Raw genomic sequence first — 24310 nt, forward strand, 5'->3', positions numbered from 1 at the left:
AACTTAGTGTCACAGCAGTTGTGACCCACAATGACCCCTTTTGGAGATTTTGGGTTCAGCCACAGACGTGTCATGTCATGGGATTCTGACCTTTGTTTTAATCAATGGAGAGACTGCAGGGAGAGGCTGATATGTGTCATTCATAGTAGAGGATAATATCCATGCTGACTAAGGGCCTGATCCAACTCCCAGTGTGGTCACAGGTACTTCGAATGTGAATTAAGATAAAACAAATTCAGGCCACTTTAATTCTGAATGACATTGTCCACATAGGGATTTCATGCAGTTTAATGAATCCACTTCAAATTCACACTTCTAGTTAAATCAGGTTTTCCTGGATGTCCCCATGTAGACAAGCCTGTAGGTGCAACCTGCGGGAATATTAATTGCACTTACAAAAGAGAAACCACTCCTTCGAAAATGTACATTACGTTTATAAAGTTTTCTCCATAATAATCTTAATCTTATTTTTAGAAGCAATAGTATTTCACATAACTCCTTCACTGAGGGCCTGATCTTTCAGTGAAACCCACTGAAGAACAATAGGAGTCTTTCCATTGACTTTTATGGATTTTGAATTTGAACCTATGGGCATTCAGGTTTTTTTTTAATTGGTTCCTGCGTGATTTTTACAAAACAATGCAGGTGCTTTGCTGAGTGCTTTGTGTAACTCTTAGTGCAAATACACTCAATTTGCATGAGTCTGCCGTAAATTGTAACTCATGGCAATATGTTAATTTCTAACATAAAATGTACAGTCTATGCTGAATTCTGAACCCTATTTCTCTTCTTTAAGAAATGAACTTCTATCAATTATCTGGATTAATTTTTTGTCCTCAGTCTAAACATAAACACTTTCCTGGGTAGCTGTTTTGCTCATGTCAATCAGAGCTGACACCAAATGTTCACATAAAGATGATATTAAGACCCCTCTTGTATCTGCCATAATTAGTAATTTGCCCCAGACAGCTGGCTCCAAATTAATCTGGTTTGCAGATGGGACTGAAATGCAAAGTCTCAATAACAAAAATACAAAAAAGTGTTTTCAGTATTGATAATTTTGATTGCATTTGTTTCAGTGGTCAAAAGGCCTCATGAGTCAATGAGATCTCAACAGACACCAATCCCAATATCTTCCAAAGAAAATATACTGCAGAAATAAGCCCAGGGGAAATTTTTTTTTTCCAGAAAACACTGTAGGGAATAAAGGACAAGATTTAGGATCTGTGTTAATAATCCTCAGGCACCTGCTAGAAGCAGGCTGTTAAACTTGATAACATTTGATAACTTAAGCTTGATCTTGAAAATCCTGTTTCAAATGAGTTGATGAATAAAAGTCTGTCTTAATCTCTGTGTAAGTAAATACCATAGATCTGTGGCCCCAAGGCAACCTTTCATGAACCATAAACGATATGCTACATTAAACCTTTTCATTCTTACCAAAGCCAGGTTACTTCTTTGACGGAGGGTGTTTTCAGTTGAGTAGTCATAATCATGTAGGGATCTTCTTCTCTACTAAAAGAGACAAGAGAAGAGTTTCTCTAACCTTTCCACATGCCTCGTAACCGAATAACTAACTGTGCTTGTGAAAATGAAGGAAACAGCTTAGATACCACAGAGATGATGGTGGTATAAAAACTAGATAAGAAAGAATGAAAAATCTTGGAAACCAGTGGGATTAGGTAGGACCTCTACACAGTGAGAGGATTGAAGGTCTGAACTGCCCTCTCTTCAAAGCCATAAGAGAGATCATCCCTTATATTTCTTTCCTGTAGAAAAAGGAATGACCATTGCCTCTGACCTTACTAAAGTATTAAAGAAAGGCAGGGATCTGTGTACTCACAGCCCAAAGGTATCAAACTCCAGACCTGCAACTCCGAGACGGTAAACCAAGGAAGAAATGAATATGGGAATGGTGTTCATGGAGAGGCACGGCAAATGGATGTGCAGTGCATGTACTGCTCCACAGAGTGATTATGGTAGAAGCACAACTTCAGTGTTAGTTCTCGGACACCTCTGAGAAGAGGCCTTAGCCAACCTGCCTGAGATGCCACAGAGATGAGCATAAGAAGTGCAAGACATCAGAAACCGACAACAGGCAAAAGGAGCACAAAGCCCAGATGTAACCACCCGTCTAGGAACTTCTGTGGCCTTCATCATTGTATCAGAGCATCTGAGACAAGAGTTTCAGTGGAACAGGAAAGATTTAACAATAGTTGGAAGGGTTTAGAGTCAAAGTTATTCCAGAGAAGGTTCAGAGGGAACAGTGGTACTACAAGCAAGTTTGCTGTAGGTACTTGGTATGGGAATATTTGAAGAGACCACAAGGAAGAAAGATTGTGTCTGAAAATCTAAAAGTGTTTGTTGCAGCTCAAATGTCTAACAGCTCTGCCAGCACCCAAGCTTTTCATTATTTTTATTGCTGTAGTAAGAACTCATAGTTATAGTTAGCAGCAGGCCTGTGACAGTGAAAGCTGCATCAGAAATGGAGTCCATCTAATTAAACCAACAGCAGAGAAATCACCACTTCATTTAATTAACACATTAATTAGGAAAAAGCCATATTTTAAACCTAAGAGCAGGTAGCAAAGATTGGATGTGTGGAAGAACCAGGAACAACATCCTCAGGGCGATAGAGCAGATTGTGACAGGGTGCGTGACTCATCCACATCCTCGGCCACTCCAGGAACTGCCCAAACTCTTTTCTTTTAGTGTCCACTCTGTATAATATATTCAAGTCCCTTCCACTGACAGCTGAACAGAAGAAATGCTCCCTGCCTCAAAGACAGACAGAAGGTCAGGAAATTGGAACTACGATGGTTGCTTCACTAGGAACCTTCTTTACTCATTTAAAAGAGTGTTGTTGATAATACCTCAAGTAATGTGCTCAACGTGACCCTATGTCACTTGCTGGCAGCTCATAACAATAAATTACATTGATCCCCAGTAGCTTAATATCATGCCAGTTCAGCTGTCTGAGCCATCTGCTGACAAGAAATCCAAGAAGAGGGGAAGAAAGGTCCTCACACAGCACTGTGCCGTTCCAGGGTTGGGAGCTAGAGGCTCGAATTACAGCTGGGTGAACTATTTGCGGCAAACTCTTTGTTCAACAAATTTAATCCTTTTCCCTGTTTCTCCACCAACAAACATTTGTTTTGATCAGTTTGTTTGGTGTTTGAACGTAATGGTTAATCAACAGATTTCAGGCTGGGGATTGCTCAAACACCATGACTGTGGCTTCTGATCTTCATTATTTGTGCAATTCGATTGGTCCCCTAAATCACATATTTGTTTCTGCTTCCTGACTGGATGCCTCCCGAGCCCAGAAAGAGATTTCAATTTGGACACTCAAACTCTTTCAGCATGAGTATTCATGAATATCTATTTGTGCCATGAGTATTCGTAACACTTTCTCATTCATATTTTCAGCTGGGTGAGTGTTGGAGGAAAGTGAGGAGGACATATTGTGGGCACCACGGGAACAAATCCATGGTTTTATTAAAAACTAATGCTTGGGCTAATCTTAAAGCTCAACTCAGACCTGGACCCGAACCCAACCACAACAGACCTGAAGCTGACCCAAGAGTACTGAGTCACTTTCGGAACTGATCCAACCTGGAACCAAACCCTTCCTGTTGAAACTGTGTCCGTGCTGCCTACGTCATGTCCTTGGGGCTTGACCTGGTGGGGCTGCCGTGCTCCCCTCGCCCCCTTCGTGTGATCCGTCTCCAACCGTGGAGCTGGGGAAGCAGCAGCTGCACACCCCACTCCTGCCAGATGCCACCGCCTAGCTGTGCTGTCTGCGCTGTGGAGCCGTGCTGCAGCTCATTGGCAGAGTCACTTTGCGGCACACACAAAACACAACGAGGTGGTGTGGTTGACAGGAGCGGGGCATGCTGCTGCCCTGACCCCATAAGCAAGAGATGATTTAGTTTTCAGACCTGACATGATCCAAGCACTTTAGTTGGGTCCCATCAGATTCGGTCACGTGGCAAGGCTCTAGCTCACAGATACTTTTTGCAGTATTCATCTAGATCTGCTCAGAATGCCGGATATACCCATATCTAACCTTGCAGTTCACTTACCCCTACACTATGGCAATAACTTACACTTTACAGTGCCTGCCAATGCAGTGTTTACTAGTGACAAGATACTCGATTCCCCCTAACACTGGGACTGAGAATGTTATTTCTGTAATACTTCCCACCTCTGCTTACTAGTAAAGTGGAAATCCTGTAGAGACCGTCCAAAGGCCACGCTCAACTTGAGTCTACCTTGAAGGAGCATGTTGGCACACGAGCCGAACTGTGATGGTTCAGGGCAACGTGCATCATAGTATTTAGTTCATGGGAATATGAACAGGACTCAGGTACTGCATTTGAATATTCACCATGCAGAAAGAAAATGCCAAAGTTCTGATGCTATTGATGAGTCAGATCTTGTTCCAGCAGCATTTAAAGTGTATCATTAACTCTGTGGCTTTTAAATGATAGCATTAGAACCAATGAAGAAAGGTACTGGATAAGTGGTAGCAAAGGAAAATCTTACTCATTCTGGGGTTTTTTGGGGGGGAGAAACAATCTATTTTCCAAATTTCTATTTTTTTGTCAGCCTTGACTCTGTGGTCTTTTCACTTTCTAGTTCAGAAGCTGTAGCATCAAATTTCATGTTCTGCTCTTTATTACAAAAACAAAAACCACTGGCCTGGCCTAACAAAATCAAAATGGGTGGAGAGCTAAGGAATTTGATTTGCAAGTTTGGAGATCTGTTTTGTGGAAGACCACTGGACAGGGTTAGACAGCATTAAGTCCAGCACAGAAGTGATCCCAGATATACCCATTTGCTTCATTTTTGTAATGCTGCTCTTTTGCCATCAATTCTGAAACCTAAAGAAATACGGTTAAGCAGGAATTAAAAACAAAACAAAACCCTCTTCTAAACAAAAAAGCTGTCACATATTTCATCACGGAAACACAAGGATTCATACCCTGCCTGCATATGTTAATAAATTACAGGAAAAGGCAGGCATTCTACATACAAAGAAGATGACATAAAAGACCATAGATAGCATAAATATTAAATTGCGTTAGCACATCTTGTCCCTGTTACCGTTTTGTCTGACTTGGGAATTTGTAGGTTGAATGAAGTAATTAAAAAAGGCTGGAAATGCAATCGTCTTTTCTGAGTCAACCGCAGAAAAAATCATGAATAATAATAATAAAAAGCACATGACTTTACAAGCTATGCCTGATAATCATTGCAAATTGCCAGCCATGCAATGACTTTACTTCAGTACGTTTGGGTTTCAGGGAATGCTTATCTGTAAACTGTACACTGTGTAAGGTGCAGTGGAGCGCCAAAGCCTTTATTTGGGACAAAGTCTGAACAGGACTGGACGTGGGTAGCCCTTCAGCAAGATGAATTTCCCATCTTTAAAAAAGCAAAACAAAAAGCTCCCTACTGTCAGGCTTTAGTCTACCTCAGGGTGGCCAACATGAGCCAGAATTTACCAATATACATTGCCAAAGAGCCACAGTATTACGCCAGCAGCCCCCTATCAGTCCCCCCAACCCCGCTCCCAGCGCCTCCTGCCCACCGGCAGCCCCACCGATCAGCACCTCCCCCGCCCTCCCTGCACCTCCCAATCAGCTGTTTCGTGGCGTGCAGGAGGCTCTGGGTGGGGGGAGGAGTGAGAGCATGGCAGGCTCAGGGGTGGGGGTAAGAAGGGGTGGAGTGGGGAGGGGGTGGTGTGGGGACAGGGCCTGTGGCAGAGCCAGGGGTCGAGCAGTGAGCACCCCCCGGCACATTGGAAAGTTGGCTCCTGTAGCTCCAGCCCTGGATTCGGTGCCTATACAAGGAGCCGCATATTAGCTTCTGAAGAGCCGCATGTGGCTCCGGAGCCACAGGTTGGCCACCCCTGCTCTATGTTGTCACCAACGCTCCTGTTCCCATCCATGAGTAGCTCTTAAAATCGTAATGACAAAAAACGGCAAAGGGAAGACATAGTGCTTTATATTGTTAAGTGGGGAAAAAAATTCTCATCTGCACTAACTCGTCCATCAATGTGGACTGCAGTAAAGGGGTAAGTTGGATTTACTCCTTTACCAGCATTACTAGACGTGTTCCTGAACTGCTGCTGGAGAATCTTGGGAAATGATTATGTCTAGCAAGTAACTAGGGAACAACTGGGCTTTGGCAAAGCTTTAATAACGCCAGCCACCCTGTGAGCCAGATTCTGATCTCAGTGATATCACTGTAAGTGTGGAGTAACTCTGTTGAGTTACTCTGGATTTATCGCAATGGAAGCCAGGTTGGAATTTGGTCCTCTGTTTGTTCTATTGAATTTGACAAATATTATTCAGCTAGCCCTACGCTATATAAAGGAATAATAAGAGAAGATACATTTACTAACTGGGGGAGAGGAATCATCAGAGAGCCACATTACAACACAATATGTAAGTTGTCACTATAATAAACATTTCCATGGTGTTTGTACAAATCAGAAGTCATGAACATAAAAGAGGATGCCGTCGTTCACACCCTTATAGCACAGAATCCAATCCTTGCTGCTTTATAATCAATGGAATTAAAAGAATGAGGAGTCCGGAGGAGGCAGCTTAAAGACTAACACATTTATTTGGGCATAAGCTTTTGTGGGTAAAAAACCCACTTCTTCAGATCCACTTCTTCAGTCTCCATGCAACTGAAGAAGTGGGTTTTTTACCCACAAAAGCTTATGCCCAAACAAATTTGTTAGTCTTTAAGGTGCCACTGGACTTTTCGTTGTTTTTGTGGATACAGACTAACCCGGATACCCCTCTGTAGCTCACGAAAGCTCATGCTCTAATAAATTGGTTAGTCTCTAAGGTGCCACAAGTCCTCCTTTTCTTTTTGCGAATACAGACTAACACGGCTGTTACTCTGAAATCTAAAAACTTCCTTATGACATGAGATGAGCCTTCCAAATGGGATTCGTGTTCCAGTAGGTTCCTCTTAAGTTGTGTCCCTTGCCTCAGTTAAGAGCAAACCAGGAGGTTGAATTTAATTGAAACACAAGAGGTATAAACACAAGCTATCTAATTCTCAACAGCATCCTGCTGGGATCAGGAGACAAGACTATGCATTGGTTACCCTCACTCTTTTTCTAAACATCAACTGCCTCATCTTACTTCTTTCACTCTCATTAGAAAGGGAGAGTGACTTATGCAGTGTAATGCTGATAGATACACTTATGCCAGTTAAGGAGGAAGTGCTCATTCCGACTGAACAGTGCTAGCTCACTTAGATATTATATTTGCAAAATCCTTCCCTTGTACAGACTTCTCTCTCTTCTCATCTTCCCCCCACAAGAGAGGAGTTATTATTGCAGCGTGAGCCATAAATAGTGACATCTTTTGACAGTCTAAATTTAGGTACACTGCAGTTCTTAAACACATGGCTGAGCACGACAAGGCCATGTACAACTCTGACGCCACTGTCAAATGCCTTAACTTGCTTGCTAGCTCTGCGAAGGCTATCCCATGGGTACATCTCGGGTTTTAAACACATGGATAAGTAGCCAAATTAAAACTAAATCAGTCTAGAGCAAATATGACTGGCTGAATATCTGTTTTGCTTCTTCTTATCATTGGCTAAAAAAGGGCTGGTTATATTGAAGTCATATGTTTCCCCTCTCTTGCATTGTTTTCCAAAGCAAACACTAAAGTGCTTACCGTAGGCTAGTGTTTTTGGCCTTGACGACATTTTAAAATATAAGTACTGTATTATATAGTAACCTTTGGTTGATGATTGGCTACTACAGTGTGCTGAAAATTATATGGATCCAAATTTTGCTCTCAGTTATGTCACTGTAAATCTGAGATACATGGACATTTTGGAGTTTACATTGATGTAACTTGAGAGCAGAATTTGTCCCAATGGCAACATCCTCAGTTGAGCATGTTAGCATAGCTCCATTGAAATTACTGGAGTCGGACCACTGAAGATCAGGCCCAATATAGCTGAACGCTTGCCAACAAATGAGTGCCACAGATAAAAGATGTTCATGACAAGTCGAAAGACAAGCCTAGAACTTTTTTCTTGTCACCAAATAGATGGTGGCATTCACTATGTTTTATTAATTAACCCGGTAATTTCACTCAATGAATTGCTCTGTATTGAAAAATCAATCACTGTGTTTATACATTGTTACTGCATTGTGCATTGTCACTGTTTTAGCCCTGTACAGAGTCTCTCTAGGCGTATCTGACTAGATGTTAGGGCCTTGAAATCAGTATCTCTGGAATCACTGCTTAAAACTGATTATTAGCTTCCTTTTATTATAGCAGCAAATGTTGCATTTTTAAGAGCCCCACACTACAAAAAGACACAAACACCTTTTTGGTCCAGAAAGTCTGTATCATGGATGCAGGCAGGGAGGTGGGATCAGAAATGTCACCCAGTCACTGTATGTCTCCATAATCCCGTATGTGTTTTCAAGCCCTTTTTGCCAATAGCCGCGCTGTCGTCTAACCCTGACTCTGTCTGTCCCCCATGTGTCTCTATTTTCAGAACAGAATCTATAAGTGTCACAGACAGGACAGTGATTCTGAACTGACAACCAGTCTTAAGGTATCTTACCAGCCATGCTGTGGCTATGGTCTCTCAAGTTTCACATGTGATGAGAGTTTATGCTGCAAAATCCTCTTTGTTTTAGACCTACAGACGCTGGCTAGGCCATTTGTGGCAGTTGATAGCATGTGGTTCCTTTACAATTGCACATAGAAAATTGATATATTACAAATAAAGGTTCATTGGTCAGTAGATTATCCAGACTCTGATTCTGTCGTGTTTTGTTTTCAAGTGTTGTAGTTGGACCTTTACATGAGATTGTACCAGGGGATCTTTTGTCCAGTGATGCATTACACTCTGAATCAGGAAACCCTTTCGATTTTCATTCTATCAGATATTAATTAAGTAGTGGGAAATAGCCACATTAAGTAAACGTTCATATCACACTTTTACACTAGTCCAGTGTAGCTGATTTATGAATTAGAGATGAGCTGAGTAGCTGATGTTTGAATCCAGATCAGGTAAGGTTCAGGTCAATATTATTACTAATTATTTGCAAGCACTATCAACATGCTAATACCCTCTGTGCTATACAGGACACAGATATACAGCCTGTCCCTGGCCCAAGAAGCATACAGACTAAGAGGTAGATAAAGCTAAAACAAGATGTACTGGGAAGCCCAGAGAAGAGTCCAAGCTTAGGTTCTCTTTGGCTTTCCTTATCTCCTCTATACCATGGTGGAGGAGAGAAAGTGTTTGAAGTGAGCTTGGATTTCTGGGAATTGTGGAAAAAGAGAGTATTTATGAGGGAATTGAGTAAGGAGAGAGTATGTGCACAGGTGCGGTTTGAGGCTGGCACATCCATGCAGAGGGGGTAGAATGGAGAAAGCTGTGAAGACGGGAGAAAGAATTAAATGGGATGTCAAGTCTGCTTCCATTGGCGGAGCAAAGGGATGTGTGACAGGTTCGAAAATATAGACTGGGGCAAAACTGTGCAGTCTTGACGGTGAAGATTCAGGATTCAGGTCTGAAGCTGAATCAGAGCTAGTACTTGAGCTTGGGTTGGTTGGCACTGAAATCTTGTGAACTCTTCTTGTGAATTTCAGGCCCAAATGGTGGAAATCTTTCCTGCTCAGTTTATCTCAGGTGTTTTCTGCTATCTTTAATAGGGGAAAATGTCACAAGATTAGCATTCTCATGAGATTATTATTTACTTTTTGAATTGTATTCCAAGAGTGCCTCTATACCCAATTAGATCAGGGCTCTATTTTGCAGGGTGCTGCATAATCACATAGTAACAGGTGGTTCCTTCTAGCTGAAAAGAAGATACAACAAGTGGGTGTAACAAGATGAGGGTAACTGTCCTAACAAAAGGTAGCTGCCCAGGGTCAATATTTGAACAATTTGGCAGGCTCTCTTTTAGTGCTATAAGTAATTAATAAACAGTCCCAGCAATCCCTGCTCGCCACCCGATTAGTCGTTATCAGCTAGCAATTTCCTGTAGGCTCCAAAGTAGAAGTGAATCTTGAGAAGGGCCTGGAAAGAGGACAGGATGATCACCTTGGGCCAAAAATCTCATAAGAACAATTGTTCCCAGCTCTGTCCAAACAAGAACTTCAAAATAAACCCCTTGTGATTCTGATTCCAACCTCTGACAACAGACAGTGGCTAGATCAGACCCACAGACCTTTCTAGATTAATAGTTTTGGTTTTGAGGTTCTGCACTGTGGTCCATTTGGAGTGAAGGAAGTTATTGCTTTATGAGGCATAGTGTAGTCTAGTAGTCTTCATCTTCTAACTGTGGAAAGGAATAACTACTTAGCATGTATAGAGTGTCTGTCATCTAATGATCTTAAAGCATGTTATAAAGAGCATATTATCTTTTTCTTGTAGCTGGAGGAAACTGAGTCAGAGAGGTCAAGTGATTTGCTCAAGGTTACAGCCTGGACTGGAATCCAAGCCCTTGTTCTCCCTCTCTTGTGCATTGTTTACTAGAAAATGTTGCCTTTCCAATGATGAATAAAACAGTGTTTCTGCTGGTTGTTTGAAAACTCAGAAGTAGATTGAGCAATGATTCCATGTGAGGGAAAACTGCAATGTTTCCGAAATAGGACAGGAATTAGTTAAAAAATCCAATTATCGCTCATTGCAGTATCATCAAAAAAGGCAATGAGGTAGTGGGTGAGTAGCCCAGCCTTGTGAGGATTAACTCCAGGAGGATGTTAATAAGTATTCGATCGATTGTTATAAATGGTAGTTTTAATTTCTGAAGCTGACACTACCAAGATAAAATGCAGGAAAGGCACATGCTATTATGTGAGAACTGACAGTGGGGTTCTGAGGGATTCGGCATAACAGCTTGTGTCAGGGGATGAGGTTAATGGAAAATAATTTGTTATTCAGGTCACTTAGCACAGTCTTTGGGGTAAAATAATGTATTCCTATTCTACGTCTATCACTGTAATTTAGCCTAAAATGTGGAATAAGCTGACCTAAACATGAGCTCAACCGGTAAGAACAATGCAAATATATGCTGAGCCACAGACTGAGCATCAGCAATTACTCCAATGACAATACATCAAATATTGTGTTATCAACAGAGGATTTCTCTGCATAATGCCAACTTTTAAACAGAAGAGTCACAGACCAAGATCTGTATTTGAAAACCAGCAAGGTCTGATGCAAAAGCACCAAAAAGTCACAAAATGTAACATTTCTGACCAGCATACTGCCTTTAGCGTAGATCAATTAGGAATGAGAAGAAGAAGAAAAAGGATCACCACAGCCCTCATTTTCACCAGGCGTCTCTCTGTTGTTGGTTTGGTTTGTAATACAGCTGTAATTAGAGGTGGACCCAGGTTGTCAGTGCTTAAGGTACTACCGAGGAAATCAGTTGACGTGGGTTCTATTTCTCACATTGCCAGTGAACTGCTGTGTGACCTTGGGCTGATAGCACATCTGTTTCTTTTCCCACTCTCTGTCTATTTAGATTGTAAGCTCTTCCAGGCAGGGACTGTCTCTCACTATGTGTTTGTATTATGCCTAGCACAGAGTTCCAACCCTGGTTTGGATGTCTAGGCTCTACTGTTATACAGACAATAATAACAGCAGATCAGGGCTAGGATGTCAGATTCTGAAGGTCCAGGGTAGCTTAGCTCAGCTCCTTCCCCACTTGTGTCATTATTTTGTCTGCAAATGTCTTTTATTTAAAGAAACATGACTCAGTCATTCATGGAAGGCTGAATATTCTCCTTTTACAAGTCTAGATACAGCACATTCAATCAGGAAAGAACCAAATTAAACCTGTCATCTGATTGTAATGGGGTGTACAGAGGGGAAACTGCTTCTTTTCCAATTTGAAGCCTAGGATCTGGGTATAGTAGCCAATAGCGACTGACTATACAAGAGAGAGAAATAACTAGGTTCATTATGTACTTATACATGCATTTTATTTGAGGATTGAAACTATAGTAAATGTGGCCAAGTGAACTCTGTACCTTTCATTTGCCATTTAGAAAGGTAGGTTACTAAAGTGGCAGAGTGAGCAACCAGCAAAAGCGTTGCAAAGAGAGCTTCACTATGCTGTTTATTGCCAAGAGCTTAATAGGCTTCTCAAAAGACAATAGTCACCTTGTTTAACAAAGAGAAAACAAATGCAGCTTTCTTGAGCAGTAATGCGCCACCCTCAACCAAACACAATAACCATCCCCACCCCCTGCCCTCAGTGCACCCAGTGAGCCATTTTTATCGGATTCCCTGGTGTAAGCCCTTAGCTCCTGATTGTCTTCAGTCAGGAGCTCTGCCTCCTTAACATAATTCTTTCCACCTGTGTGGGTGTGGCTTGCTGGAGAATTAACTCCCATTTTGCTGTACCCAGGCAGGCACCTTGTTATATTTGCAAGCCCTGGCACTTCTAGCCAGCTCGGTCATCTGCTTTGCCATTCTCACCAGCAGCACACCCAACCCACCTAGCTTTTTGCATGTTTTGGGGAAAGTATTACAGATGGTAGCCCCAAGTTTACCTCTCTGGCTTTCAGTCCTGCTTTAGTGGCTAGACTGCATAGAGGTTTATGAGTCTACTAGAGCCGTTGCGTGAAGAGACTCACGGTTTTAGATGCCCACGTCCAATCACTGCTGCTCACAACCACCATTACATCATGTTACAGGTGTCAGAAAAGAGAATTATTAACTAGCTGGAGTGGTTTTTTTTTTAATGGTCTGAGTAATGTTTCTTGTCATTAAAATCCTTCTGTGAAAATGCCTCTGACAGTCACAAGAGGGAAATGTGCCTGCTATTCACCATAACCTGCAATCACACTTCCAGCAGCAGAATGTCAGCCACAGGAGCGAGTGCGGCGGGTACATGAAATACAGCACGCTTGAGTGATTATTAACACACAACAAAAAGAGCTATCTATGTTGCAAATGGAAACACACTGAGGGGCGAGTCTGTATGAGCATTTCAGTGTAATTCTGCACTCTGAATACAGTAATGAATCACAATAGAGTGAGCATTAACCTCCACTTCAGCCCTGGGCCTTTAACGACTTGAAAATTGCACCGGTAGCAGAATAATGCATACCCTGTAGTGGCTGATTGGTAGTAGATTGTGACTCATTAATTTTATATTTAACATTTTTCAAACCTTTTAAAAAATGTGATCTGAGGGCATTTATGTAACATTCTCTTCCTCTGGAGAGTTGTCCCTACTAAAAGAGTAGGGAAAAAGTTAGCAACCCCTTTGCTCAACAAGGGACCGTCATTTTATTCTGTGTTTGTACAGCACCTTGCACAATGGCGTCCTGGTCCATGACTGGGACTCTGAGGCACTACTATATTATAAATAAATAAATAATAAATAATAATATTTATAATATATTGATTGTTTGGGGGGCTCTCCTTTTGTGAGGTTCCCTGGGCCTTTGTCTCACAAACCCAGCTGTCCTTTCAGTAGCAATTTATGAACTAGGATCTACTTTCCATCAACTTCCTTTTTAAAAACAAACATGGGGTATTGAGCAACTTTTACATCAGCATATGAGTTTAAGTGCTATGGATTGCTGCAGTGAGGGCTACTGGGCACTTTTTGGAGAAGGCAGTTTTGCCTAAATAGGGAGTAAAAAAGGTTTGCTGAATGTGAAATATTTTGAATTACCCTGCTTAGTCAGCATGGCCATGTTTAGTATAACTATACAAGAGGAATGTCTATTTCCTACTCCCCTGAATGAGGTTATTAATTAATTATTATTATTATTTTATTATGTATTTATCTGTTATGTGTAGGTCCCTACCTTGATGATGGACACCCAGTTTTCAGAATTCACCCCTGATATCACCCCAATAATGTTGGCAGCCCACACCAACAACTACGAAATCATCAAACTGCTTGTCCAAAGACGGGTAACAATACCGCGCCCCCACCAGATCAGATGCAACTGTGTGGAATGTGTCTCCAGTTCTGAGGTGGACAGCCTGAGGCATTCCAGGTCGAGGCTGAATATCTACAAAGCCTTAGCCAGCCCTTCGTTGATTGCCTTATCGAGTGAGGACCCTATTTTGACAGCCTTCCGGCTGGGCTGGGAACTGAAGGAGCTCAGCAAAGTGGAGAATGAGTTCAAGGCTGAATACGAAGAGCTTTCCCAGCAGTGCAAACGTTTTGCTAAAGACCTTTTGGACCAGGCACGGAGCTCCAGGGAACTGGAGATCATTCTCAACCACAGGGATGATCAGAGCGAGGAGCTGGATCCCCAAAAATGTCATGACTTGGCAAAGTTAAAGGTAGCAATAAAGTATCATCAGAAAGAGGTAAGAGTCACCTTAATGTGGGGGTTTGCCGAAGCCACATATGTTGAGTAAAATGACTTATTTCCTGGCCTACCTTGTGTTCATTGAGGGAACACCAGGACCGTGACCCAACTGAGACCAATGTGTTTGGATTGAAAGGAAGACCAGGTGCAAGTAGGGCTACACGAGCTGGTTCTAAACCCACCTGGTTCTAAACTGAAGTCAATGAGCGCTCAGGGCCCTCAGCATCCCCTGGGAGGTGTGCAGCGCGCTACAAGATCAAGATTAGTCATTTGTGATCCTGTTTAGCATTGACTGAGTACCTCATTTTCTGTCTAGGACAGATTTGAGTCAGACTTCAATTAAAACTGTGCCCATAGGTATCTAATAAGACTTTAATGATTTCTAAAGATGATAGCGCCAAATCCCCTTCCAGGCATCCTCAGTAATCTTCCTATTCTCACTAAAGTCCAAGCCCTGGGCCTTTCCAATGACAGGCCTGCCTGTGCAAAGGGAACTCCTGCTGGTATCAACAGCTCTCATCATCCCACCACTTCTCAGAGGCCCATGGATTTGAATTTGAGAGGATGTGACTGCAATAGGCTCAGTATCCCTAAGTAGTTTTGCAGTGATGAGATGTGAAGAAAATCAGAGAGGATTTTAATAAGCCTTGTGTAGGTGTCACAAAGAAGGAGCCTTACGGACAATGATTCTGGTGTGTTTCATATCCCTAATGCTCACCCTGTTTTGTTTGCAGCTGTATTTTGAACGCACTCAAGTGAAGCACAAACTGTGACTCTGTGCCCTTGGTGGGCACTCTGGTTGTGAATGCATTTGCAAACAGTGTTCAAAGTTGGGAGCTATAGTTGGGCTCCCTCATTTCACTACTGCTGGTAGGAAGAAGGAAAAATCTGGAAAAGGAAAGAAAAAGCCCTTGACAAAAGGAGACACATAACAATATTTTTGGAGGCATCTTATTGGCCCCAACAGCCAATTCAAGCGTGGCCTACAATATCCAAATTCCAGTTACATACATGCCAAATGCACAAACCCATGTGACTGCACAATTAAAGTTATGGGCATGTTGTTAACGAGGGTAATGGTGGACAATCTGCAATCTTAATGATCACAGTTGCTAGTAAGCAAACACTAGTTTAATCTCATATTTCTCACATTTGGGTACAGGACCTTTGTCTGTACCATGCAAATAGTGCTTCACACCTGAAAAACCCCAGTTTGATTCTTTGGCTCTGCTTCATCCAGGCTCTAGAGACTCAGAAAAATTTCCCAGAAATGGAAACTACTGCCTTTAGTGCCAGAAAAAGGAAGAAGTGCTTCCGCTAAAAGATGAAAGAGAGCCACCCAAAAGCCCTGGAAATCCAGAGACACTTCAGTATCGTTCAATAGAGAAGGGCCGTGAATCTAACTCGAGTAAAATGCTGACATGGTTTCATTAGCTGACTCTGGATTTTCTTTCTGTTTGCAAACCAGTCCACAGAACTCAGTGGATTACGTATCAATTGTCATTTGCCTGTGACATCCCTGGGTTGGAAAGAGAAAGACCTAGTTAACCTGGTTAAGGAGTTTAATGTATTTCACTTGTCCATTGCATTTGTTTTCCACCTGGGAGGGTGGAAAGTTTTTTCTAAAGCCTCCTTGAAGCTTTGAAGCCTATCTAATCACTCTATTTTTTACTGTTCTCCCCCCACTCAAGACCCTGCGTTATGCCATTGTCCTAGATGAGGAGAGCTCAATATGACACATTCCATAGCCCATAAAGTCTGCTCCACATTACCAGAGGGAAAACTGCAGAGTGGTGGAAGATGCATCTTTCCCATCCTCTACCCATGGGCTGCTATATCTGCAGAGCACATAGCCCCAGAAGCAAAGAGCAAGGCTAGACCCTCAAGTTTGGCCATATCTAGCACATGATAACAGATTGCTACATTGATAAGCTGTAGGTTGACTAAGAGTGAAATACTTCCATGCCAGTTAGTCTTCATATGGATTTGTGATTTTGCTCACATTGATGGAGTCTGGTAATCGTTTAAATGGAGCTGGGAGACATAACAGATGAAATCCTGGCTATGTTCAACTCAGTGGCAAAATTTCCTGTGACTTCAGTCGGGCCAGGCTTTCACTGAATAACTCAAATAAGGTCACAGTCCCACTAGACAATTATGTCATGTCACATGGTGATGTTTTTCAGTGTGGTGATGGGGTGTCATTAACATTTCATGTGACATCGTTTCATCACAATGCATCACTATTACATCACAGACGTCAGCATCATCCTGATATTACTGTTGTAGACTGAGAAGTGTGGACATACTGGAAGCCGAGCACTCAAGTTGCACCGTGGCAGCTTTTAGGAATGACTCACAGTACATTTAGGTATTATTTGTTAAGGGCACATCTCATAGACTGTAGCTACACAACTGTTAAATGAATTCCAGCTGCTGCTGCTGCAATGTGTTCTGGGACATTGGAGCAGCTGGCCACTCCTGCCCAGATCGCCTTAGATAGTACCGATAAAACTTTCAAAAGAACTTAAGTGACTTAGAAGCCTAAATGCTAAAGGGACTTAGGTTCCTAAATCAGTTAGGTGTTTTTGAAAAATTTACCCTACATGCTTAGCTACTATGGTGATGGATACTATACAAAACACTAAGACAGATCAGATAGGTAGCCAGATCCTTCAACTGGGAGAGATTTTCTGTTTAAGCTGTGACTGGCACTGGGAGGAGAAAAAGTTATTTTACTATATTTATTTTCATATTTTTGTGAGTGGAGCAGTGGAGAAATTGGAACAGCCTTCTCAAAATCAGGGCAGTCCCACAAAAACTCCAGCTGGTGGCACCCTTAAAGGTAATTACAGTGGGGATCATAAATGGTGTAAAGTAGTAAGGGTAGGTTGTTATGTAACTACAGAATAAATAAGCACACTGATTTGACCACAACAGTTGTTCCTTATTTTCAGCAATCCCACCAGGATTTTGGGGAGTAAGCCTTCAAAGCACAGGGCACCTTCCACTTCTTCCAGTGGACCTCAATGAGACGTTGCCTGTCACCTTATAGCATTGGGCCTTATTTTTACCTGAATGATGCTTGGCTGCACGCCTGCACACACAATTTTCTGAGCTAAGAACCAGACCTTAGATCAGTGGCTCTCAACCTTTCCAGTCTACTGTAATAATAAAATGTTTTTTAAGTACGTCAGAAGCAGGAGCCTGCTAAACAACCAGTGGGGCCCCTGGACAATCGAGATACAAAAGGAGCACTTAAAGATGATAAAGTCATTGCAGAGTAACTAAATGAATTCTTTGCTTCAGTCTTCACGGCTGAGGATGTTAGGGAGATTCCCAAACTTGAGCCATCTTTTGTAGGTGACAAATCTGAGGAATTGTCACAGACTGAAGTATCACTAGAAGAGGTTTTGGAATTAATTGAGAAACTTAACAGTAACAAGTCACCGGGACCAGATGGCATTCACCCAAGAGTTCTGAAAGAACTCAAATGTGAAATTGCAGAACTATTAACTATGGTTTGTAACCTGTCCTTTAAATCAGCCACTGTACTCAATGAACAGAAGATAGCTAATGTAATGTCAATATTTAAGAAGGGCTCTAGAGGTGATCCTGGCAATTACAGACTGGTAAGTCTAATGTCAGTACCAGGCAAATTAGTTGAAACAATAGTAAAGAATAAAATTATCAGACAAATAGAAGAACATAAATTGTTGTGCAAAAGTCAACATGTAAAGGGAGATCATGTCTTACTAATCTATTAGAGTTCTTTGAGGGGGGGTCAACAAACATGTGGACAAGGGGGATCTAGTGGACATAGTGTACTTAGATTTTCAAGGAGGACAAGGTCCCTCACCAAAGGCTCTTATGTAAATTAAGTTGTCATGGAATAAGAGGGAAGATCCTTTCATGGATTGAGAACTGGTTAAAAGACAGGGAACAAAGGGTAGGAATAAACAGTAAATTTTCAGAATGGAGAGCAGTAACTAGTGGTGTTCCCCAGGGGTCAGTCCTAGGACCAATCCTTTTCTACTTATTCATAAATGATCTGGAGAAAGGGGTAAACAGTGAGGTGGCAAAGTTTGCAGACGATACTAAACTGCTCAAGATAGTGTCTTGAAGACTATGAAGAACTTCAAAAAGATCTCATAAAACTAAGTGATTGGGAAACAACATGGCAAATTAAATTTAATGTGGATAAAAGTAAAGTAATGCATATTGGAAAAAATAACCCCAACTATACATACAATATGATGGGGGCTAATTTAGCTACAACTAATCAGGAGAAAGATCTTGGAGTCATTGTGGATAGTTCTCTGAAGATGTCCACGCAGTGTGCAGCGGCAGTCAAAAAAGCAAATGGGATGTTAGGAATCATTAAAAAATGGATAGAGAATAAGATGGAGAATATCGTATTGCTCTTATATAAATCCATGGTACGCCCATATCTTGAATACTGCGTACAGATGTGGTCCCCTCATCTCAAAAGAGATATACTGGCATTAGAAAAGGTTCAGAAAAGGGCAACTAAAATTATTAGGGATTTGGAATGGGTCCCATATGAGGAGAGATTAAAGAGGCTAGGACTTTTCAGCTTGGAAAAGAGGAGATTAAGGGGGAATATGACAGAGGTATATAAAATCATGAGTAGTGTGGAGAAAGTGAATAAGGAAAAGTTATTTACTTGTTCCCATAATATAAGAACTAGGGGCCACAAATGAAATTAATGGGTAGCAGGTTTAAAACAAATAAAAGGAAGTTCTTCTTCATTCAGCGCATAGTCAACCTGTGGAACTCCTTGCCTGAGGAGGTTGTGAAGGCTAGGACTATAACAGGGTTTAAAAGAGAACTGGATAAATTCATGGATGTTAAGTCCATTAATGGCCATTAGCCAAGACGGGTAAGGAATGGTGTCCCTAGCCTCTGTTTGTCCAAGGGTGGAGATGGATGGCAGAAGAGAGATTACTAGATCATTACCTGTTAGGTTCACTGCCCCTGGGGCACCTGGCATTGGCCACTGTCAGTAGACAGGATACTGGGCTGGATGGACCTTTGGTCTGACCCAGTAGGGCCATTCTTATGTTCTTACTGTACTCCTTTCAGGAGTCTGATTTGCCTTGTGTATCCCAAGTGTCACTTCACTTTAAAACTACTTGCTCACAAAATCAGACATAAAAATACAAAAGTGTCACAGCACACTGTTACTGACAAATTGCTGACTTTCTCATTTTGTCTGCATGAAATTTTAGTTGGTACTGACTTCGCTAGTGTTTTTTATGTAGCCTGTTGTAAAACTAGGCAAACACCTAGATGAGTTGACGTACCCCTGGAAGACTTCTGTGTACTCCTGGTTGAGAAGCACTGCCTTAGATCGCTAAGGATTCCAGGTGTCTCAGGACATGCATTTATCCTGCTGCTGCTCTTCAGAAGTGTTCAAGCAGGAGTCTGTAAAGTGACTGGACCTTGTGTTTTGTTAGTAGCGAAACACCATGGATCTGGATTAAGTAGGAGCCATTATTTGCAGTGGGGAGCTGCCCTGTATTAACACTTTGTAAAGCTGTAATTTGTTTAATTGTTTTTTGACATTTTTCTGCCTCTTTTTTTGGTCGGGTTTGGCTGGCTGTATGACTCCGTATGTTTCACTGGTGTGCTTATGTCAGTTCCAGTGTGTAAATGACGTCAAATGGACACAAGCACTGAACTGTCCTTTTAAATCAGTGCCGTTTCCGTTTGCAATGTCTGGCTGAATAGGGCCAGAATGAATGTGCCTCCAAAGGGAAACAACAACCACCCTGATCTCCCCCACAGCTCCCTGCTGTTTGCAAACAAGTGATGAATGCAAACAGCCCACCTGCAGCATGTTTCTAATTGTTGGGCATAATAATGATAATAAAAACAAATCATCAGGCAAGATATACACATCCCTGCCAACATGTAAAAACTGTAAACAGGGACATTTGGTGACTGACATGGGGAAACTCCTTTTATCTTAATTGAAAAATATTGGACTAAAAGTGCTTTCCAGAGGGACAGAGAGGAAGGAGTGAGCACTTGTTTTCAGAAGGAGGCTTTTCCTACTGAGTCGGAGCATAAAATGGAGCCACCTTGCCCCACTGGCTCCAAAGTCAGCGGGCGTCTTGTCTGCAAGCATGGACCCCTCTCTATAACAGGCTTCTGTGTTTAAATATCTCTCAATCCCTCCTTGCCTAGACCAGCAAAAACATGGTAGGCTCTAGACATGCATTGTCACAGGGACAGATAATTATTCATGATTGATAGAGAAGCTAGTGAAGGCTCATTGCAGATGGCAATGCTTCCATTCAGAGCCTTACCCAGTAGCCATACAATCATGTGTGAACTTACTGCCTGGCCCTGAGTCAGGGAAGCTTTCTCTCCGTTGGTAGCAAATATTATGTTAACGACAAATGATGTGGTAGTCGCAGGCCATGTCTACAAACTTTAGTCAATGCAGGTTACTACTGCATAAAGCTGCCACAGTTGATATATCACTTCAACACATGCATACTCGACTGCTTGCATACTCACCAGGAGTGCTTGTGTCAACACAAAGTGCAGTGCATCATGGGTGGGTATCCCTGTGTGTGCTACCCTGCAGTGCCATGCCTTTTGGGGACTTTTGTAATGCGTTGTAGGGGACACACAAGTTGCGCAGCAAGGGGGCTGATGAAAAGAGGTCAAGTTTCCCTCATGCAACTTTCTCCACCCATAATGCCATCCGTATCCCATAATTTTTGTGCCTTTTTTTAATGTGGTAAGGTGGGCTGGAGCCAAAACAGAGATATGTGTGCTATCACCCCATGGCAGTATGGGAACCCCATTGCTGCAAATCCAGCCACTATGTCCTGCGCATTTCCAAGAGTCGCTGGCCTGTGTAGCAGGAGATGATTAATGACCCTGCACACCTGCGTGACAGAGGCCCATATTGTGGATATTCCAACTCCAAAAGGATTTCACACTTATCAGTAGCAATCTGGCACTGCAGACTTCCACAGTGCAATCACACCTTTCATCTCAGCTGTCAATTTCAGTGGCCTCCTTTACCTTTAATAGTGCTTCAAAGTTTGTGAGCTCAGGTAAGGCAGTCAACTGAAAATTTGGCCCCATATCTTTACATGTATGGTGTCTTGACTTAATTTAATTGGTTAGGATTTGCTGCTTGGCAATACACATGGGCAATCAGAACAATACTTTGCATTCCTCTATCACTTTTGTTATTATTTAATGTTTATATTGTAATGGTACCTAGAGGCCAATCAGGCCAGGGCCCCATCGTGCTAGGGGCTGGATAATGACAGTCCTTTCTCCAAAGAGCAGACAGTCGTTTTAAGGAACCAATGCACTTTGCAGATTCTAATGAAGTAAGCCTCACAACATCCTGATAAGATGGGGAAGTATTTTTGGCCCTACTATTACAGATAGTTCAAGTGACTTGTCCAAGATCACAAGCCAGGAATAAACCTTATATCTCCTGCCTCCTGAACTTGGGAACCAGCAATTCCCCATATCCCACTGACTGAGGTACCTGAATGCCTTTGAAGATCTGGGCCTGAGTTGTTGCCTTGATCAATAGCACCTGTCCCCATCTTCAGCAGTACGTAACCCCAGCTCAATTGTAGCCTAATTACTGCTGAAAATGCCACCCTGCTTTTTGTTTAATTCAGTGCGGTGAGTACGAAAGGTTTCCAAGGAACGTGGTTTGAGTCCATTTTACCTTAATTATGTAGATAAATTCTCAAGGCTTTCTAACTGAGTCCAAAGAGGAGCCTTTCCCTCCAAAACGAGGTGCTGAGGTTACCTAGACCCACCATATATTTAAGTGGAGGATTGGTCTTTGAGTTACTGGTGATTCATACTGGTGTGAGATCAGAATCAGGCCAGTTATACCCCAGATATATTATTCAGTGTATTCATCTGTTCATTGTGCTGCAGTCTTCCCTTGACTGACATTTTTTCCCCCTTCATCACACCCCTGTGCTGGAACTGCAGATTTGCTCCCCGTGTGCTGCCTTTGTTCTGGCTGTGTGAAAGGAACAGAAGTTCAAGTTCTCACTACAGTTTAATGGCTCCATCATTCTGAATATGCCATTAAAAAAATCATAATGAGAAAAGGCAGTTCTTGCTTATTGAAGTCTTGACCATTTCCGTGCTGAGCCAGTCAGTGAGATTTTCAAAGGCATTCAGGGACTTAAAGTTGCAGCAAGGTGTCTAGCGAGATTTTCAAAAGTGCCTAATCATCTTAGGACCCAGATATTTAAAAGTACGTAGGTGCTGGTGTGCCAATTGCTTAATCAATTTAGGTGCCTAAATCTCATTTTCAAAAGGGGTGTAGGCACTTGGGAGCCTAATTCACTTAGGTGTTGTAATGCTGAGCTCAGCAATGCCTAAATTCTTTAAAATTCTGGGCCTAGCTGCCAAGATCCCACTGAAATCAATGGGAGATAGGCTCTTAATTGCGTACGTGCTTTTGAAAATCCCATTAGGCACCTCTCTGCATGTTACGGCACTTAAATACATTTGAAACTCTGGCTATCTGGGTCAAGTTCAAGCAAAATATTAATTAAGCCCTGCCCCCCCACACCTGGGGGCTGAATCCATGTGGTAGTCACACCATCTACTTCAAGACTTGACATGGCTTGTCCACCATGAGTTGCAACTCTACCTAGTGAGTTGGAGGAAACCGTCCCAGTGGTTTAGCTAGCACCTACCTGAATCAGTGCAATGCATTCTTCTCTGGGGAATGTTCTAATATGCATCTCATTGACCTTGTCACCAGTCCCTCTACCTGAAAATTACATCCCTATGTCTCTATCTGAGTCCCCCCATCCTGTAGCTGGAGTTTGTGTATAACATGAAATTACTGCAGGCAAGACGGGAACTAGAAACATTGGCATCTGCTAGCACTCTTCTTCCTCATGACTCTGTTGTGTCTCTAACACAGATATTTGTTTTATCTTCACAATGGCAGAAAAATGGGTCATTTCACATATACAGCTCTACATTTGATTTGGCCAGAAAGTTACATTTGCAAATATTTTATAAACTGACAAATATGTTACTTCTGAGTAAGAGCACTTTCCTTTCGGGGGCAAAGAATGGGAAAAATAAAATGTGTAGCTGTTTATGTTTATTTTTGGATAAGCTCACGTGCATCCTGGAAGGTAATTACTTTTTTACACAGGAGGAGAAGAATCAATTATGATAAGAGAGATTAGAATGTGCCCTGAGGTGGTTTTTGTAGCATATGTTCAAATCCACTATGTAATGCTCAGTGTCCCTCTCAAGCTTCCTGGCAATGGAAACAATCGTATGTGTGGAATGGTTGCATGCCATGAGTTTCAAAATACCAAGCGAACTTGATCATTTATTTAGAAGACAGAAGGGATCTAACTGTTCTTCTACATTCCTTCATGATGTGCAAAAAAATTAAGGCCGCTTTGGCACAGTATGAAATGTGTTGGTTAGATCTGGTGGTTTTGCATCCATGTTCCTCAGATCCATTTCCCAAAGAATTAAGCTCTATAAAATCAATGGGATTTATACCGAGAGGAGAAGGGGAAAAAGGCACTTCTCTAAAACTCTAGGCTTCCTTAGAAAGACAAAGTGGGTGAGGTACTAACTTGTATTGGACAAGCTGAAAGAGACAAGTTTTCCAGCTTACACAAAGCTCTTCCTAAGGTCTGGGAAAGGCTTCCTTGACAGTTACTTAAAAACACAATCAACTATAAAGACAAAGGGTCTGATTCTCATTTCCACTGCTCTAGCAGTGAAAAGGGACCTTAGGTAGACTGATAGTATAATTTATGCCCAGTTTAAGGCACTGACAGAGTTGTGTAAAGTGGCAGCTGGGAATCAGATCTAAAGGACTATATTCTCCACTGCCTTGTCCCTTGAGGAGTTATTTACGCCTATGCAAAGTGAGCATAAATTGC

The 24310-nt window shown here is 42.0% G+C and overlaps 1 protein-coding gene across 7 annotated transcripts in view; it reads left to right on the forward strand.

Moving 5' to 3' along the window:
* Positions 1-24310, forward strand: part of TRPC5 (transient receptor potential cation channel subfamily C member 5) — a 139688-nt gene that overhangs the window by 50699 nt on the left and 64679 nt on the right. For all 7 annotated transcript variants that reach the window (XM_073361164.1, XM_073361165.1, XM_073361167.1 and 4 more), the window contains exon 3: positions 13834-14355. In XM_073361164.1, coding sequence (XP_073217265.1) covers positions 13834-14355 — 522 coding nt within the window. The remainder of the gene's footprint in view (positions 1-13833; positions 14356-24310) is intronic.

Source organism: Lepidochelys kempii, chromosome 9, assembly GCF_965140265.1.
Source record: "Lepidochelys kempii isolate rLepKem1 chromosome 9, rLepKem1.hap2, whole genome shotgun sequence".
NCBI classification, from domain to species: Eukaryota; Metazoa; Chordata; order Testudines; family Cheloniidae; genus Lepidochelys; species Lepidochelys kempii.